Genomic DNA, 18,306 nt, shown 5'->3' with positions numbered 1-18,306 from the left:
TATAAATGTATATAAACATAAATTCCGTATATAACTGTATACATAAATGTATACAAACATAAGTTCTGTATATAAATGTATACATATATGTATATAAACATAAATTACGTATATAAATGTATATATAAATGTATATAAACATAAATTACGTATATAAATGTATATATAAATGTATATAAACATAAACTCAGCAGAGTTGTGGCGCCTTTTTGCGCTTTTTTAGTCACTTGAAAATACGAGGCCATCTTGTAACCACAGCGCACTCTGTACTCCACAAAACATTTAATCTACTAATAGACTTTAACACCTCAGAACTATCTAAATTGGACCAAATATAACAAATAAAGAGTAAATAAGTGTTATTTAGTCTCAGAAGGGCCGCTGTTATTAATATTAATGTGTGACAGTTGAGCGGAGAGACGAAGCTCCCCGACCGCGAGCACTCTCAACCGACTGCTGTTTTTGTCCACGTCCCGCCTCTTACGCAGGACCAACGACCAATCGGAGGGCGGGAAACCCGCTGCGTGATGACGTTTGAGCTCGGGCGCGCAGGCGCAGTTTCATTTCGTTTCGAGCTCCTCACAGTTCACATCGAAGATGGCGGCGGGCTTCGACCTGCTGCTGGAGGATTTTGTGATTAAAAGAGTGGCCGAGAAACTTTTTAGCGATAATTCGTGTCGCGCTAGAGACGAGCCGTGCGTATTTTATAGCGTTAAGTGCGACACGAAGTGCGGTGCCAACTCCGGCATGCGAGGCAGTACATCTAGCCAGGGTTAACTAGTGAGAAGCTGTTAGCCAGAGTTGTTTTTAAAAACACAACATATAGCACTGTGTGAAACTGGGGTTTAGTTGCTATAGGAACCGCTCCGGATAGTTTCAACCTAAACTAGAGCTGAAGAGTCCGGGTTACATTGTGATCCGTCTGTGCGCGACTTGCAGGACAGAATTTGAACGATTTATCAGCGGATCTGGAGTCTAACAGGGATCACCAGTACAACTCTTACTATCTACACTACCTATAGACACTTCTCCTGGGTGTGACTGATTTTATATGGTGGTTTTAATCGCCATGGTGCCTCTTTTGCTCCGGCATGAAGTCAAAGTCTTGGCTGCGTTGTGATCCGTCAGTTCACACGTCTGTTTGCGACTTGCTGGACACGAATGGGTCGATTCCCACACTGGATCTAAATCAAAACACAAATCACACCAGTTACTGTCTGTAAAGGCTGGACACGGCTGGCAGCTACTTTGCCCGGTACTTTACTGGTTTGTACCCAGTGGATCTGAACCAAAATAAGGATCACACCAACTACTATCTGGACACGTCTGGAAACTACGTTGCCCGCCTCTTTACACACGTTTCCCAGTGGATCTAAACAAAAACCAGGATCAAACCTGGATTTAAATGACATGATGACTACTTTTCCCGGTACTTCACTGGTTTGTTCCCAGTGGATCTAAACAAAAATGAGGATCAAGCCTCTACAGTCCGGTGGATCTAAATGACATGATGACTACTTTGCCCGGTACTTTACTGGTTTGTTCCCAGTGGATCTGAACCAAAATAGGGATCACACCAACTACTATTTGGACACGTCGTTTAACTGCTTTACACACGTTTCAAAGTGGATTTAAACAAACATGAGGATCAAGCCTCTACAGTCCAGTTGATCTAAATGACAGGCACAAAGTTATAGCCTGGGTTTGCACAGTGATCCGTTAGATCACACACTGGTTTCTGGTGGAACCGAACCGACACTGTGCAGGTACGATCTGTTGTATTTAAATGCCACAGTGACTACATTGCCCGGGCACTGAGACAAAAGCTGGTAACCTGTAACTTGACTGAAACCGAACCAACACCGGGATCACACCCTGAAACTTCAGGGAGTACAGCTGATCCCACCCGGTCGTTGTATAAATGCTATGGTAACTACTTTGCCCGGGCACGAAGTCAAAGTCAAGATCGGGACGCCAACTGTGCCAGCCGTGCCAACTTTGAACGGAGGCAATGCGATGGATCCACGTTCAAACAGCACACCTGTTCAATCGAGCGACCCACCTGTCGGCAACGTGACCGTGCTCAACAACGGGCCTGGCATAACGAAAGGACTGGTATCTGTACCCACTGCACCCGGTGTACCTGCTGCATCTTCCACCTCCAACACTGTAATCCAGACGTCTTTCGTTTCGCCCATTTCTGTCACCAATGCCCCCGCGGTCAGGCCACCAACTATGCAAGCAGCCACAATTAACGGGGGTAACGCATCAATGCCAGCTGCACCCACCGCGTCCACCACGATTCCCGGCCCCATCAAAACCGAGCCCCTGCAGACTGTGATCCAAACCCACGGCGGAACAGCGCAGGTTTCCCAGGGGCCAGCGAAGACCGGGGGGTTGATGGTCAGGGGCGGGGCTCCGGTGACAGGGGGCGGGGCTCCGGTAGCAGCACCGGCGACGGGGGGCGTCAGGACTATAGCACCGCAACAGGTGCTCGCTCCCCGGCTGCCCCAAAGCACCCCCGGTCAGCCCAGCATCCACAACATCCAGCTACCTCCAGGTACTGCACATTTACAGACCGCAAAGATGCTTTTCATTCATCACTCCTAATTTCCACTGAACTTAACTACAATATGAATAGAATAGAATGCCTTTATTGTCATTGCACAGTGCACAACGACATTTTTGAGCATCTCCTTGACGGTACATGTATGTACAAATAAACATATACACATCTAGATACAAAAATACACGTGTGGTTTTAAGAACTTTACAGAAAAAGAAGAAGAAGGGTGTTGCACAGTCCCTATTAATTGCACATTATTTTCTAGCATGTAAAGTTTGAGAGTTTAGTGTTTGACCTCAACATTACTTATCAGTTCTTTTTAAAGGTACAATGGGTCAAATTTATGGTTACGAATTGAAAAACTGATTGCATCAAAGAATAAAACTAGACAGTGGAACACTTTGAGTCACCTGCTTATTCAGTATGGAAAATGTATCAGTAATGACCAGTGATTCCCAGTCCAGTTTAGTTCTTTAATCAGCCCAATATCAGATTTAATCTGGCATGTTTTCAGATCTGGTCTTCTACTGACTGTGTTTAATGTTGTGAATTGATTGACACAACACAAGGCACCTGGTGACTAAAATGTCATCTCAAATATCTTCAGAATTTAAGTACTTGTGCAGAATTTATAGTTCTAACATCAGGTAAATAAAGTAGTATTGTAGTTCAGGCATCACTGGCTATTGTAGTTCTCTTCACTGGCTTCCTGTAGCTGAAAGCATTCAGTTTAAAACACTGATACTCACCTACAAAGCCAAAGATGGACCAGCCCCAAGCTACCTTCGAGGTCTTATCAAACCCCGCTCTGTACCGCGCAACCTCCGAGCCACTAGTCTCGCTCGACTTGATCCTCCACCCAGGACTCGAGGAAGACGAGCATTAAGGCTTTTCTCTGTACTGGCACCTAAATGGTGGAACGAACTTCCTCTGTCTGTCCGAACATCTGAATCTCTTGCTGTCTTTAAAAAACAATTAAAAAGTCATTTCTTTACTAAGCACTTTGGTTCTAACAGGTTTTAGCAGATTTGTGTTCTTGGACTGTTGTTTACTTAGACTAGAGGGCGGCACGGTGGCTAAGTGGGTAGCACTGTCGCCTCACAGCAAGTCTTATTTCTGTACATTGAAAATTTACAGAGCGAGGCGTCACTTAAGGTCTAAACTTTTCTTAAACTTAACGTTCAAGCCTTTAAAAAAAATGTCATCACAATATCATCCACCATCCATTATTTATTATGTAAGTCCTTAAACTTCCCCAAGACAATCATGTTCAAGTTATAGAATATTACTGAAATACTAAAGTTGTTAGATCAACAGTTTCAGTAGCACATCAGGGTCACATAGGCAAATACTACCAGGCTCTTATTTGGTGTTAGATATATTACCATAGAATGCAAATGATCATTAAGCATGCTGGTATTAACTTTAATGTTTTTGCATATCCTTCCTTCAGCACTTCATTCCCTCCACAGTTCACTTGACCAGTAAGTAATTGTTAAAGCAGGACTGGAGTGTTCTGCTTTAAACCTCAGTTCTCAGAGCAGATATCAAGCGATCCTGTTCATTAAAAGATGAGTTAAATCCGAAAGCTTGGCTTAATTCGCAAAACTGAACTGAACGTATTCTCTTCGTGACTAGAATTCAATGTCTTTTAGTTAAAGTGACAATGAGTATCATTTAAACCGTTAACATAAAATTTTAAGAAGCAGTAAGAGACTTTTATGTGAGTTTTATGTGATGATCTGAGCTTCTGCTCACTTTACCAGCAGTTTGGAGTAAAAAGCTGTAAGTGTAGCCAGGTACTTTATGGCTTTATTGGAAACATTATTTGTTTTAATACCACTTTCAGGATCATAATCACATGAGCATTAATGATGGCTGAAGCAGGAAAAATCCTGGCAGGTCCGTCCCCATCCTCTTAACAAGAACTGGAAGAATTTAATCCCCAACATGCACAAAACATCTTTTACTTAAGTAAACAAGACAAGTCTGAAGAGTGAATGAAACAGACTTACCATTGTATTTACTTCTTTTGGTGGTGTTTTTTTTGTGCATGATTTCTTGGCAGCATCCCTGACCCCATCATGTGTCTTACATGGTGTGATTTTTCTTTGCGGCACACCATTGTAATAAAACTGTTAAAATGCAACAGGACAGGGGTTGTCCTATTAATTAGAGTTTGTGCAAGCCATTCTTAGTGAATTGGTCCTTCTTTTTGAGTGGGAGGGATGGCATTCTTGTTTTAGTTATTATTCATGTAACTCCAGCCAACCTGTGGTGCCTGATTTTATCTGTAGGGTTAAGAGCAGTAAGCATTGATCTGCACAAGGACAAGGATCTGTTTGAATGTTCGCCGCACGTTTACAATAACCTAGAAAGGATTTCTAGCCAAACATGTTAAACATGTGGGGATTGGTCAAAATTGCTGCCCTAGGTTTATATGCATCAAATGCAAATTCCTGGAGGTACCAACAAATCCACAAGCGTGTCCTGTTATGTCTGGCTTTTTGTGTGAAAAAAAAAAAACATCACTGGAGTGTGGCTTTTTCTGCTGTCAGTTTGTCACAACTTTACATTTAACACTGTTGCTCGTCCTGCAAGTTTTGGTCCGAAAAAAGACATTTATGCATAGTATTCCTTCATTAGCCAAATTCATAGCTGAGCTGGTATACCTAGAAGAGTGAATAGGCTCTCACAGTTGTGTTGTGCAGCTATTCCAATCCTTACGTTGTCAGTTAGCATATAAATAAAAGCTTTATCAGTTGATCACTTGTGCATAAAGATGTCAGAACTGGACCCTGCCTGCAATAAGCATACTCCCTCTCCCTTGCTAACTATATTTCTGTTTGGGTTTCTTTTCTCAGGTATGGTCCTTGTGCGCAGCGAGACGGGCCAGCTGTTGATGATCCCTCAGCAAGTGTTGGCACAGATGCAGGCTCAGATGCAGGCCACACGTGCCGCCACTCCTGCCAGCACCACGCTCACACAGATCACGTCAACACAGGTACTGTACATGATCGCCGCTGGCTGCAAACAAACTCAAAACCTGGCTCCTAATAGACTGGAACAGTATGATTATTTGTTATTATGATATTTGTCTAATGGTTTATTTGCCAACACACCTGTGTCAGTTTATGATTTAGTATGAAATTACACAAACTTTTTTTTATTTTTATAGATGATTGCTCCTAGCATTTTGTATCCAGAATGCAAATAGTATTGTAGGTGTGTTTATAGGTATAAAAGGAAATGAGGAACCAGAACACCAAGTCCTTGTTTCATTCACCTAGCTCAGTACAGTATTTACTTATAACAGAACAGTGTTCACACTTTCACCTTTATCAACTAAAAATGGTTAAACTGAAATATTAGAATGTGTAAAATGAATTGGCAAACTGAGTAAACCCTGAGTAAAAAATCTTAATACCAAATCATGTAATGTATACAAATCACATTTCATACCACGATTGATCAGGTTTGAATATGCCATAGCACCACTTTAACAATCAGTGGTGTGTCAAGCCTGAACCAGTGCAATACAGCATTTGAGGCTAGGATTGATTAGATACTAAGACTCTTGTCTTTGTTGATGATAACATGGCCTAAAATCAATCATTAGCAAATGCACAAACAACATATATTTTAGGACTATGAAATTAGAGCACTGATTAAAAAAAACAGCGTGTTCTTGTTAATAAAAAAAAAAGAATAATCTGCTTATTCTGCAAATCAACATTGATCTAAATCCACATTGCTTCTGCTACCAGCCTGCTACAATATGTGAATACAACAATACAATACATGCCTGCAGGAACTCCACTAAATCCAAAAAGAATTGCTGTAGACTGTCGTGAATTAATACTTTTTCTTTGTGGGAAATGTGCTCATTTGTCTTTGCTGTGTTTTCTTTGTAGACCCCTGGAGCTCCAGTCATGACAAGACCGGTGACTCCCAGCATCATCAAGCAGGGTTCACCAACACCTACCCCTACTGCAACAACTACACTCCAGAGACCACCTGTGCAGGTAGGAAACTTACACATAAAAAGGTTTGTTAACACTTTGGAGTACCTGGATTTCTGCATCAGTTGATTCCAGTTATAATAATAAGTAAACACAGTCTGCCTAACATGGTAAACACAATAAATATTAGACCACTGTGGGAGAGATATGTGTACTCGACATTATCAACCGAGACCAGTCACCGCCCAACCCACTGCCAACCCTAACCAGAATAACATGCCCTGTTATTTTAAATGTAGTCTTACTCAAGCTTTAGACATTTCTGCTGCAGGCATGGTGACTTCAGTGAAGATCGGACTATATTTTAGCATAAATGAACGAATTAATACAGAAACTCAAGTGTTTAGTGGGTTCACAAACTTTTTCTTGCAGCTATTCGTATTTATTTATTTACAGTTGTAGCCCTAGTTCAGATACGCCTGCAGAAACTAGACTGTGGGGATCACAGGACACCTGCACACACACACACACACACACATTCACACAAAACCAATAGTGCTTAAAAGAAGGGCATATTCACTCTTTGCACTACAAAGAACACCTGCACAAGAACACACACACACACACACACACACACACACACACACACACACAGTAGAGCAAAACATTGTACTACATCGAATCTGTATGTAAATAGTTTAAAAAGGGCTGATAAATGTTGAATTCTTCATCACGTTCTCTTCTCTATCTGTTTATCATCAGCCATCCTCGGTGGGCTCTGTGTTGGCAGTGCAGCCTGGCACCGCCCAGAGAATGGTGACTCCTGCCACGGGGACCAGCGTCACCTTGGCAACGGTAAATACCTCGAGGGTGTGCCCCTAAAGCCACGGTGTCATGAGTTGTCCCAGACAAGCATGTTCACACCGTGTTGGATAATTATGAGCGTTAACATTTTTTCAATGCTGATTTTTTTATATTAACAGTTACAGTGTAACAGGAAGCACATGCGGTAAATGAAAGGTGTTTTCCAAAATCCTGAGGTATCTCCTTCTGGAAAGCACTTTAAAATCCGAAGTGCAGGCCTACTGTCTTTTGAAGACAATGAGTAGTTTAACCCAGATGTAGTGCTAATTTAAATGATTTATTCATTAGTCCTAGGTTCATTTGCTCTCTAATGAAGACTTCATTTGGTTTATGTTTAAGCTGACCGTGCTTTGCTGTGTCAATACAGGAGACGATGGAGAATGTGAAAAAGTGTAAGAACTTCCTGTCTACGCTGATCAAGCTGGCCACCAATGCAAAGCAGTCCTCGCAAACGGCTGCCACGGTCAAAGAACTGGTCAAGAACTTGCTGGTGAGTGGGTGTGGGTTATGTTTTTGTGTGAATGTAAGTGTCTAAGTATGTACATTTCAGTTGTACTGTGTGTGTGTAGTCATGTGGGAAGTACCTAGATAACAATTGTGGTTTTTTTAAAATTTGTGTTTGGTATATTTTGCAAAAGTGGGCATTGACTGATATTTTCCGTTTCAGAATGTATTTGTCTTGTGTGGGAAGCACTATGTGCATTGCCAGAGACCTCTCTGTGTGCTCTCAGAGGCATTTGCACTAAGATCCTTCAATATTTAGACTGCTGCAATTGATTTTACACACCTACCTTAAACACATCTGATAGTACAGTATGTCGATACACCTTGTATTGGATTCCAAGTATTAAATTTGGCTTTTTAATAGAAACAATGGCCTACAGGTGCATCAAATCAATCATAAAGGTAAACTGGCTCATAATAAACAGCTAGTTTTGAAGGTGATGTCATAGATGCAATAACATGTTGTGTATAACTACACCACTACGTTTTAATTACATTGTAACATGCTATTCATGATATTGTATGTTGTTATTTGGTTAAAACCTACTTTTCATTACTTTTTAAGCACAGTATTTTACTTCAGCAAGATCTCTGGCTGCTCTCTATTACGTACATATACAATATTCCAACACCAGTAAACGTTTACTATGATTCATTCAGATCTTTGTTGGTTTTTTTCACAAATAAAAATGCTCTGCCCTACCTGGAATCATTACATTTTGCTTAGGGTGCAAACATGCTACATTGACACATAATATGGACTCTGATATGACTTATATGAATTATGAGTTTATAAACATGTACTATAATACTATGTATGCTTGATTGTGTTTGCAGGAAGGCAGGATAGAAGCTGAGGACTTCACCAGCAGGTTATACAAGGAGCTCAACTCTTCACCCCAGCCTTATCTTGTGCCTTTTTTAAAGGTGAACTTGCACTACAAAATAGCTCAGTTTAAAACAAAATATCCGTCTAATTAACTTTGTCTGTGTTTGTGCAGAGGAGTCTTCCCGCTCTGAGGCAGCTCACCCCAGACTCCTTGGCCTTCATCCAGCAGAGCCAAGGCCTGCAGCAAGCCAAACCTGCATCCAGTGTAGCACTGACTGCCTCCACTGCGGCAAATGCTACTGCAGCTACCGCAACTCTCGCTGCGTCTGTAGCTCCTGTTGTCACTGCGGTCACTTCAACTCCGGCTGCACCTGCTCCAGCCGCCACCGCCCCACGCACGCTTACCCAACCCGCTCTTACTACCGCCACCCAACCTGCTTCACTGGTAAACCAGTACAGTTCAGCACATTACACAGTTCATATATAGGGCACTGTGAAAGTGTTCAGACCCACAATGTCTCACTCATCCATGTCACTTAATTAGCTGTAAGAAATGAGTAAATTGGCTGTTTTTAACGACTTTCCAAGAACAGTGTATTACTTTGTAAGGTCTATCAGTATGGTATAGACCGTCCAAGGAAGAAATAAAATGTAATTTAAAGAGAATTCAAAGCAAGTCAGATATGTAGAGAGAGCAGAGATGCACATATTTTGAATCATAAGGCACTGAACAAACATTGGAGCCAAGTTGGTCCAGTATAAAAAAGTGCCCCACTAATTCCAGGTTTCCACTAATATGTCCCTTTAGCCTTAATTGTTTGCATTGCATTCAGGTAACACTTGTAAGTAAATATAGGCACACCATAAGTTTCCAAACAATCACTACCTATATTAAAAATATGTGGCAAATAGATGGGAAAAGCAAAAACAGAACAAACTTTACAACATCCACCCCAACATACAAACATGACCACAACTACCGACTGGGAAGAGATTGGAACAGACGACATATATAAGATGTCGTATTGGGCACGCTCGCCTAACACATACACACCTGGTGAAGGGAGAACGGCCACCGATATGTGAACAATGCAATACACAAATAACCATTGAACATGTATTGACAAAATGTACTAAATATAACATAGAACGACAAAGACTTGCAATGTCAAATACAATGACAGAAATTTTTAACAAAACCAAAACAGAAACGCTGATCAATTTTTTGAAAAATACAGGACTGATAGTTCACATCTAGAACTAAACACAGAAAGGACAGTAGACAAAGAACATTAATAAATAAACTGCACAACTGTTAGGTACCTATCCTGCCATGAGAATAACCAATGTGTAAACATGGCGTTAAACAACAAACAAACAAACAAACAAACCATAAGTTTCCTGGATGTGAAATATGCTTTTTATGCTTTCTTGTAATGTATGACTAAGATATTTGTGCTGTTCCTTTGTGCAGGTTTTACAGTCCCAGCAGCCGGGGGCAATAGTGAAGTCCTCACAGGTCACCCTTACTACCCCTATGGTAACGCTCAGGGGTCAGCCGCACAGCCGCATCGTAGTGGGCCAGACTCCAGTGCAAGTCAAACATCTTAACACGGGTGTGTATTCCGCTCAGTTTGTTTTGTCCAGGTGCTGCAGCAGAATGGGTGATATTACAGCAGTGTGTGGTCTGTCAGAAAGCAATAGCAGCTAAAAGGTCATGTCAGCTCACAGCTATAGAAGTGTAAAATGTAACCCATGGTTTCTCTCTCAGTGGCCGTGAAGCCAGGGATGATGAGTGGAGCGAAAGTCTCCCCCAGTCCAGTGGACATTGCTGCAGCTCAAAAGAGCAAACTGAAGTATTCATCTGGGGGAACGTTCAAGTAAGCGCTGCTAAAAAACGTTTGCAAGCACACTGAATAGAAACGTGACTGTTACTTATGCCTACAATACATTTAGTTCAGTCTTAGTGATTACTTAGTTCTTGCTCCAGTTGTTTTGTGTAGCAATCAACATGTGGAGGCTGTAAAATTTGTTTCTAAATATTGTTTGTTGTAAAGGGACGATGACGAAATCAATGATGTAGCCTCCATGGCCGGTGTGAATTTGTCAGAGGAGAGCGCGCGAATCCTGGCCACCGGCTCCGAGTTAGTGGGAACTGTGACTCGCTCCTGCAAAGACGAAGCTTTTCTGTTCACAGCCGCACTGCAGAAAAGGATGCTGGACATTGGTCTGTCTGAAATGCCTATAACATCTTATAGCCAGAAACAAACAACAAATGTATTTTTTTCCAATACTATATAAACATTATGAACTATATAAACTAAAATAAACATTTTTAAAAGCATGAATGCATATGTTTTATGCTAATTCTGTCATCTCTCCTAATGTGTAGGTAAACGGTTTGGAGTGACTGATCTGGGGCCTGAGGTGGTGAACCTGGTATCACACGCCACACAGCAAAGACTGAAGAACCTTTTAGAAAAAGTCACCGTCATTGCACAGCAGAAGAACATGAACTACAAGGTATGGATTCCTGCCCATCTGCTAGTGTGTTTGAGTAAAGCAGAATTAAAGCATTAGATTCCTAATGAACCATATTGGAGTTTTTTTCTGGGCCCCGATGTTGGTGGTGAAAAAACAGATCAACTCTTCACTTCCTCACATATAATTACGGGGGGATGGGAGTTTGCTGCTCCAATCTACATGTGTTTTGTGGATTTGAAGAAAGAATATGACCAGGTTTCGCAAGGTATCCTGTATGGGCGCGGGGGCCTTAAGACGAATAGGTTGGCAGGTTTGAGGAAAAAGAATTCAATTAGTCGATCATCTAACTAAGGTATGAAATGCGTGTGTTGTGCAGGAGGATGGTCGGTTTGAACAGATGACTGACGTTCGTGCACAGTTAAAGTTCTTCGAACAGCTGGACCAGCTGGAGAAACAGAAAAAAGAAGAGCAAGAAAGAGAAATTCTCATGAAGGCAGCCAAGGTATTACACACAACCTGATCTAAATAAATACATAACAAATAACAGTAACAAATGACCACAGTGTGAGTTCTTGTGACTCGTTAGAGTCTGATAATTTAGCTAATACCTTAGCACCATCTAGTGGTAAATAGGTCCTTCACATGGGGTGCACACTTGATTTAACTCAAGGACTAGAAATGATCATTTTAATTGACTGCTTTGTCAATCATTAACACTTCTACTTCAAAGCAAAACGTATTTGTGACGATGTTACCAGATGTGTTGAATGTTACTGCTATAAATGATAATATATGTAATTAGTGTTAGAGTAAGATGAAAGTAAGCCCCCTGTGCTGAGATTCAAGGTTCAAATCCCAGCAATGCTATCATCCGGCCAGGTATCTGCACAGACATGATTGGCTAATGTCAGAGGGGAGGTGGGGAGGCTGAAACAGCATCTGGTATGCGGATTAGATCTGCTTAAAACAAGAGCCGCCGAAGAAAAGTTATAGTAACATGAAATGAAATAAGGTCTTACATAAAATGTTAAAAGACTGGATAAACAATTGTTTCCTACCTTCTAGTTCCTTGATTCCTGTGGGTGCATTTAGAAATATGAGACATCCTTAGCTCCACAGGCTGAAAGATATAGAAGCTAGGAATCAAAGAGCAATCAGTTAGTGTTTTGGGATGCATTCGGGGTTTGTTTATTATCTTTCTGTTGGTGTGTCTGTGTAATTCAGTCCTTTCTTACCAGTAACTGTTTTATATTGTTGCCTCCCTGCTGTTTTGCAGTCTCGTTCTCGACAAGAGGACCCAGAGCAGTTGCGGTTAAAACAGAAGGCCAAAGAGGTGCAGTATTTCCCAGGGTTTTTCCCCTTTCTGCAAACTTTATTAACTTTATATCAGGTTTTTTAGCCTTGCATAAACGTTATGTCATTATGGTTTGGGGTTTGTGTGTGAAACAGATGCAGCAGCAGGAGCTCGCTCAGATACGACAGAGAGATGCCAACCTGACGGCGCTGGCTGCTATCGGACCCAGGAAAAAACGGAAACTGGACTCATCTAATACAAGCGTCGATGAGGTACAACTTCTGCAACATTTAAGCTTAGTAATCAGTTTGAATTATACATCATATCAAACAGCACTTCAGTTTCTGTTTGATCATGTCAGTCATGACTGTTGAATGGAGACTGGCTTGTGTACTGCTGTAACAGCCTAGACTTGATTAAAACTTGATTGTGGGTGGTGATGGGTAGCACTGTTGTCTCACAGCAAGAAGGTCCTGAGTTTGATTCCCAGATTGAGTGTTCTGGCTCCTTTCTGTGAATTTTGTGTAATGAGTAAATATAACCAAAGTGTGTAAAACATGACTCTAAAATCCTAATAAATAATAATAATAAAACTTGATTGCAGGAATTTACTTGTACTTAAATAGTACAAATTCCCACAGACCTGCTTTAAAATCTTAAGGAAAGCCCACTGATAAGACTGGAAACAACTTAATATCAGTGTCCAAATACTTGTTGGCTGTGCAGTGTAGCTGTAGTTTAGTCTATTGGTGGCTCAACAAAGCACTTAAGAGAGGGATGAATAAGTAAGAATTATTAAAAGTTAGTAGTATTTGTCATTCTATTCATTTCTATGTATATTGTTTATTTTCTAGGGTTCTGGGTCTTCAGGAAGCAGCTCTGTGGGTTTGAGTGGCGGAGCGTCGAGACAGTTCACTCGTCAGCGCATCACACGCGTAAACCTCAGGGATCTGCTCTTCTGCCTCGAAAATGAGAAAGCCAGCAGCCACTCGGAGCTGCTCTACCGGGCGTTGCTTAAATAGCAGCTTCAAAGTGAAGCAGAGCTCAAATAGTCGGGGTATGAAGCACCACCCAGTTAGCGCTCGCCGTGTTGAGCTAGCGAGCATCGGAATGGTGCTGCTGGAATCACGGATGCTCTAGTGAACACCGCTCATGTAGCGGATACATTGTGGAAGCGCTGCTCAACCTGCAGTCCGGCTCTACTGCTCAGTCTCTCGTCCATTCTCTGTCGTTCTGTCTCTCACCTTTACACCTTTCTTACTCCATTCTCGTTCTGTTTCTTCTACACTTGCTGACTCGCATTCACACACCCACACTTTCTCAAGGTTTTTTTTCCACTTGCTTTGTTCTTACTCAGTTTGTTCTTACCTGCATCGCATCGTTCTCATAAGTTTAATGTAATTAAAATGTGTTCAAAGCAAATTTCACTTATAAATCCAATGTTTTTCTTAGAGGGTGGCTTTGTTATGTGCAAATTACCAATGTAAAAAAAAGAAATACACGATGAAACTGCTCATTCATTTTGTATTTGTGTTTTTATAAAAGAGGTTTTAAGAAATAAAAAAAGAAAACAGTTTCTATAAAACGTTATATTGTTGTCATTACATTGTTTGCACAATCAAATGATTGTGTTGACTTTGCACACAGTGTTGTGGATTTGATTTTGAATGAGTATAGCTGCTATTTTTACCTGTTCAACTACACTAAATCACACATAAAGCCAAAGTGAAACATGTTTTTGCAAGTTAAACATCAAAACTTAAAATTTCTTATTCTTGAAAGTATTCAGACCCTTTACTCTGGCACTCTGTGCTCGGGTGCATTCTGTTTGCTTTAGTTTTCTTTGAGAGGCATCTAGAAATCAAGTGGAGTCATATTGCATACTGAATAGCCAGGCCATGACGTCCAAGTCCAACAGTCTGTGGATCTCCACAAGAACATTTTGGCAAAGCATATATCAAGACAAGGATGTAAAACAATATTTAAGGCTTTGAGTGTCTCAAGGACCACATTGGCCTTAATTTGGATATAGACACAACTTTGAACCTTTTAGACTTGGCCAAGGGCAGCACGGTGGCTCGGTGGGTAGCACTGATGCCTCACAGCAAGAAAGTCCTGGGACTGGGACTACAGTAACTACCCCTCCTGTCATGAATGTAACCAAAGTGTGTAAAACATGACGTTCAAATCCTAATAAATAAATAATAATTAGATTTGGACCTAGCCAAATTGTTATCCAGACAAGTAGGGCAGTAAGAATGAGTCCAGCAGTCAAGAGTGGCCGACACAAAGCCCAGATTTAAACCCTATCCATCCAGTCTGATGAAGCTTAACTGGACCTGCCATGAAGAATGGGATAAACTGCCTAAATCCAGGTGATTCATGACACCTCACATTCATTTTTATTAAATGCCAATATAAAAATGTGAAAACATGTAATACTTTCAGTAACAGATTGTATATGTTTGTGTGTTTTAAAGTTACATTTGCAGTTAAAGACACTTCAAATACCAGGAATAGAGGAATGGAAATGTTCAGAACCAGTTAGTAAATGGCAAATTGATAACTGACATTTTTTACACCACTTGATGGCGCCACAGACCTGGCAAACTAAATGTGTTTGAGCCATCCAGGGCGTCAGTGGACCACTCTCAGTCTGGAGCTTTTTTTCTGCACACTGAACCTGACCTGAAGTCCCATGAGTTTGAGTTCTATTCTATCTAGTACCTGCTTAATACTGGCACAGGAAAGATCTAATTCTGCTTTGATTGAGTTTCCTTACGTTAAAAAGCAAAACAAACCAGAAATTGCTAATAAATTCTGTTTAATTTATTTACATTTAGCAGACACTTTTATCCAAAGTGACTTACAGTACTGTGACAGTGCATTGTCTATGCAGTTGAGGGTTAAGGCTTTGCTCAAGGGCCCAACAGTGACAACCTGGCAGTGGTGGGGCTTGAACCAGTGAGCTTTAGAATACTAATCCAACCCCTTAACCACTAAGCTACCGCTCAGTGGTTAAGGTACTTAACCATTATCTTTGAGTTTATCTTGTGCTAATAAGACAATAAAATTATTTGTACGACAATGAGTGAAAATAGATAGCAAAATTAAAAGTTGCTTTACAATCTAATTGCTATATCATTTGCTGTATCATTCGAGTAATGATAGATTTAATAAGTACAGTCAATTAATAACTAATTACAAGCTAGTCCAGATAATGATATTAACATGAAGATGACGAAGAATACAGCCTTTGGTGTTTTTAGTTTCTATGATGTTCAAGTGTTAGGTGGCACAGTGGCACAGCTGATAATCCTGGGTCCGACACCTTTGACTGACCTAGACTGACTTTTCTAAAAAACCATAGGTGTAAACCCAGAAGATATTAGTATCAGGCGAAACTAATGAAAACACTTTGGACACCAATCAAGTCATTTCCCTCCAATCTGTTAGTTTTAATCATTTGTTGCTTCCTGTTGTAGAGAGAAGTTACCGGAAGCTTGTATCTTGTTGCTTAGCTACATCCCTTAGTGCTCTGGGCAAACACAGTGTTTGTAAAGTCAATTGGATTTAAGTGAGGCAGGACTAATCTTGACTTTAATTAACGTTTCAGTTCCAGTGTGATCTTTTACAAGCTTAGTTTGGCTTATCCTTGTAAGTGCTTACAAGTTCGTTATCATTCAAAGCTTCCATATGATTCAGGATCAGATTGCACTAAACAGAACACTGGACTAGTGCTTTTGCATTGCTTTTCTACAACGTAATTGAGCAAATCTATTTTTTAACATTATTTTAATGGCTTACTACAAGTGTATAATTTGTGTGAGTGGTTTGTATGTGTAACTGTTTGTAGTGTGTGTGGGTCAGGTAGGCAGTGGAGCTGATAATGAGCTTGTGTCAGCAGGAAGATTGCAGCTAAGAGAGAGAGAGAGGGCAAGAGAGCATGTGAGGGGGTAAGATGGGTGCTTGAAGTAATTATGTTTCATCCTCTTAGTGCATGTGTTTGTTCGAGCAGCATCAGCTCCAGTTAATGAGAGCAGGGCCAGCATCACGTCTAAGGGCCTGTCAGAGCTACCTAAGGTATCTGCTGTTATTTCCTTGTGTGTCTATCCAGTTCTTTCTACTTGTTTAATGGTCAGTTGCTCTTTGGCTTGGTCACATACACTAAATGGCTAAAAGTATGCAAGAAAGTACACCCCTTCTGAGGGTATTTTTTGGCTATTTTAGCTAAAGACAAATGATTACCCCATTACCCAGTGTTCATTTAGATAATTTATTGCATATTTACCTAGTGCTACGCTACTTCTGTCACTCCCTAATCAGCCAATAAGTGAACGTCTAGTCCAAACAGATAATTCAGTGTTTATATATTTTATAAAAAGTAATTTTTATCTATTGTACCTAATCATATATGCATCAGTGCCATTCAGATTCACCAGACAACTTATTTCCCAACACTGCAACCCTTCAAATAAAAAATAATGTGACGGTCAGCTTTGGAAGCCTATTCCATTGACATGGAATTAATACTTAATCACAAGGTACCTCAGTTTTCAGTAACCTGAACATGGTCTTTTGTTCACACGTACCCAGGTGTACTGAACTTAGGGTTAAGTCTGGTAGAAAAGTGCAAGAATGCTCTCAAAGCGGCTTTGTCATAGTATTCCACCTGTTCAAGTCAGTTCATTAAATTATTGCCCTGTTAGGACAGCCCATTCGAAGTAACAAAAGCAAGCGAGCAGCATTAGCACAAGAATTGTTTGTCCTGAGATTTAAATGCTGGGTTTCCATGGCCAAGCAGGTCACACAAGAATAAATACTACTAAAAATTCCCATGAATTATCTGTATCCAACTCACCAAGAAAATGCCTCAGAGTGCAAAGCAAGATCTGGAAAAAATGTTTGCTAATTAGTTTGTAGGAACTCCTTAAAATACCTTAATTTAACCTTAGACCCATACATATGCTGTCCTGTAGGAAAACTGGAGGTTGTATTTGTTTTGATCTTGTGTTTTAAATAAGCTAGCTTAAGCTCTTTTTACCCGAAACTGATTTGCATACATAAAAGTCAGTATTAATGATTTGGGTTAGCTTAGCATACATACAACAGTTGACTGAATAAACAATGGAAAAAAGCCAAACAAGCCACAATTATTGAATTTTCATCCCTCATACACTGCAGGAGCGACCAAATTCTGCTTAGTCTGGCCCACAGCCCAAACAAACCCACCAAGCTTTATTAATTATTTTTATTATAACACTTTATTCATCAGCACATTACCTACAATCCAATTACATCAAACATACATCATTAACACACAAATTCTATCACATAATGTTGCCAAATGCCAATAGTTTATCTAAGTGTGAAGAATAATCGGAGATGTTGCCTGATTATGTGAGTCACAGAGAGCAGCACCGAGCTAAAAGCTGGTAGTTGGGATTCCAAATCAGAAACTGTGAGAAAGGTGTAATCACACGCCACGTGTAGAAAATGTGCTCTGCACTGCGGCTGTTATTTCAGTCTGATTTAATGGCACACACTGCTTTCTGTGTGAGAAAGGAGCCATTAATGGACCGAACGCACACAGAAGAGAAATTACTCTCTGGTATTCATTTTTTTTGCTTTATCCATACTTCAAATAAAGAACGCGCAGCCTACATGCTGTGTGTGCGCGAGATCAAAACCGGCGGCGGAAAATAAGTCGATCCGACCTGCGTCTGTCAGTAATTGATGGAAGCTTGTTGATACAGATGGTTAATGGTACCAGGCTGTGTGTGTACCTTGTCAATTATTTTTG

The 18,306-nt window shown here is 40.6% G+C and overlaps 1 protein-coding gene across 1 annotated transcript; it reads left to right on the top strand.

Moving 5' to 3' along the window:
* Window positions 1–583: 583 nt before the first annotated feature.
* On the top strand, window positions 584–14,077 carry taf4a (TAF4A RNA polymerase II, TATA box binding protein (TBP)-associated factor). The gene is made up of 15 exons (XM_062986746.1): window positions 584–2,560; window positions 5,431–5,570; window positions 6,481–6,591; window positions 7,291–7,383; window positions 7,760–7,882; window positions 8,734–8,823; window positions 8,898–9,170; window positions 10,200–10,341; window positions 10,497–10,605; window positions 10,783–10,952; window positions 11,118–11,248; window positions 11,586–11,711; window positions 12,486–12,542; window positions 12,659–12,775; window positions 13,358–14,077. The coding sequence occupies exons 1-15, from the start codon at window positions 1,927–1,929 to the stop codon at window positions 13,523–13,525; spliced, it is 2,484 nt and encodes an 827-aa protein (XP_062842816.1). The 5' UTR covers window positions 584–1,926; the 3' UTR covers window positions 13,526–14,077.
* Window positions 14,078–18,306: the final 4,229 nt, after the last annotated feature.

Source organism: Trichomycterus rosablanca, chromosome 24 (assembly GCF_030014385.1).
Source record: "Trichomycterus rosablanca isolate fTriRos1 chromosome 24, fTriRos1.hap1, whole genome shotgun sequence".
Classification (NCBI taxonomy): domain Eukaryota; kingdom Metazoa; phylum Chordata; class Actinopteri; order Siluriformes; family Trichomycteridae; genus Trichomycterus; species Trichomycterus rosablanca.
This window is presented reverse-complemented; position numbering and strand designations above follow the sequence as displayed.

What these genes read in the sequence shown, in the direction of transcription:
- taf4a (XM_062986746.1), top strand. Translation starts at nt 1,927, where the DNA reads ATGGTAACTACTTTGCCCGGGCACGAAGTCAAAGTCAAGATCGGGACG. An exon ending in TCCAGAGACCACCTGTGCAG is followed by an intron (nt 6,592 to 7,290) that starts GTAGGAAACTTA and finishes GTTTATCATCAG; the next exon opens with CCATCCTCGGTGGGCTCTGT. An exon ending in TTCTCATGAAGGCAGCCAAG is followed by an intron (nt 11,712 to 12,485) that starts GTATTACACACA and finishes GCTGTTTTGCAG; the next exon opens with TCTCGTTCTCGACAAGAGGA.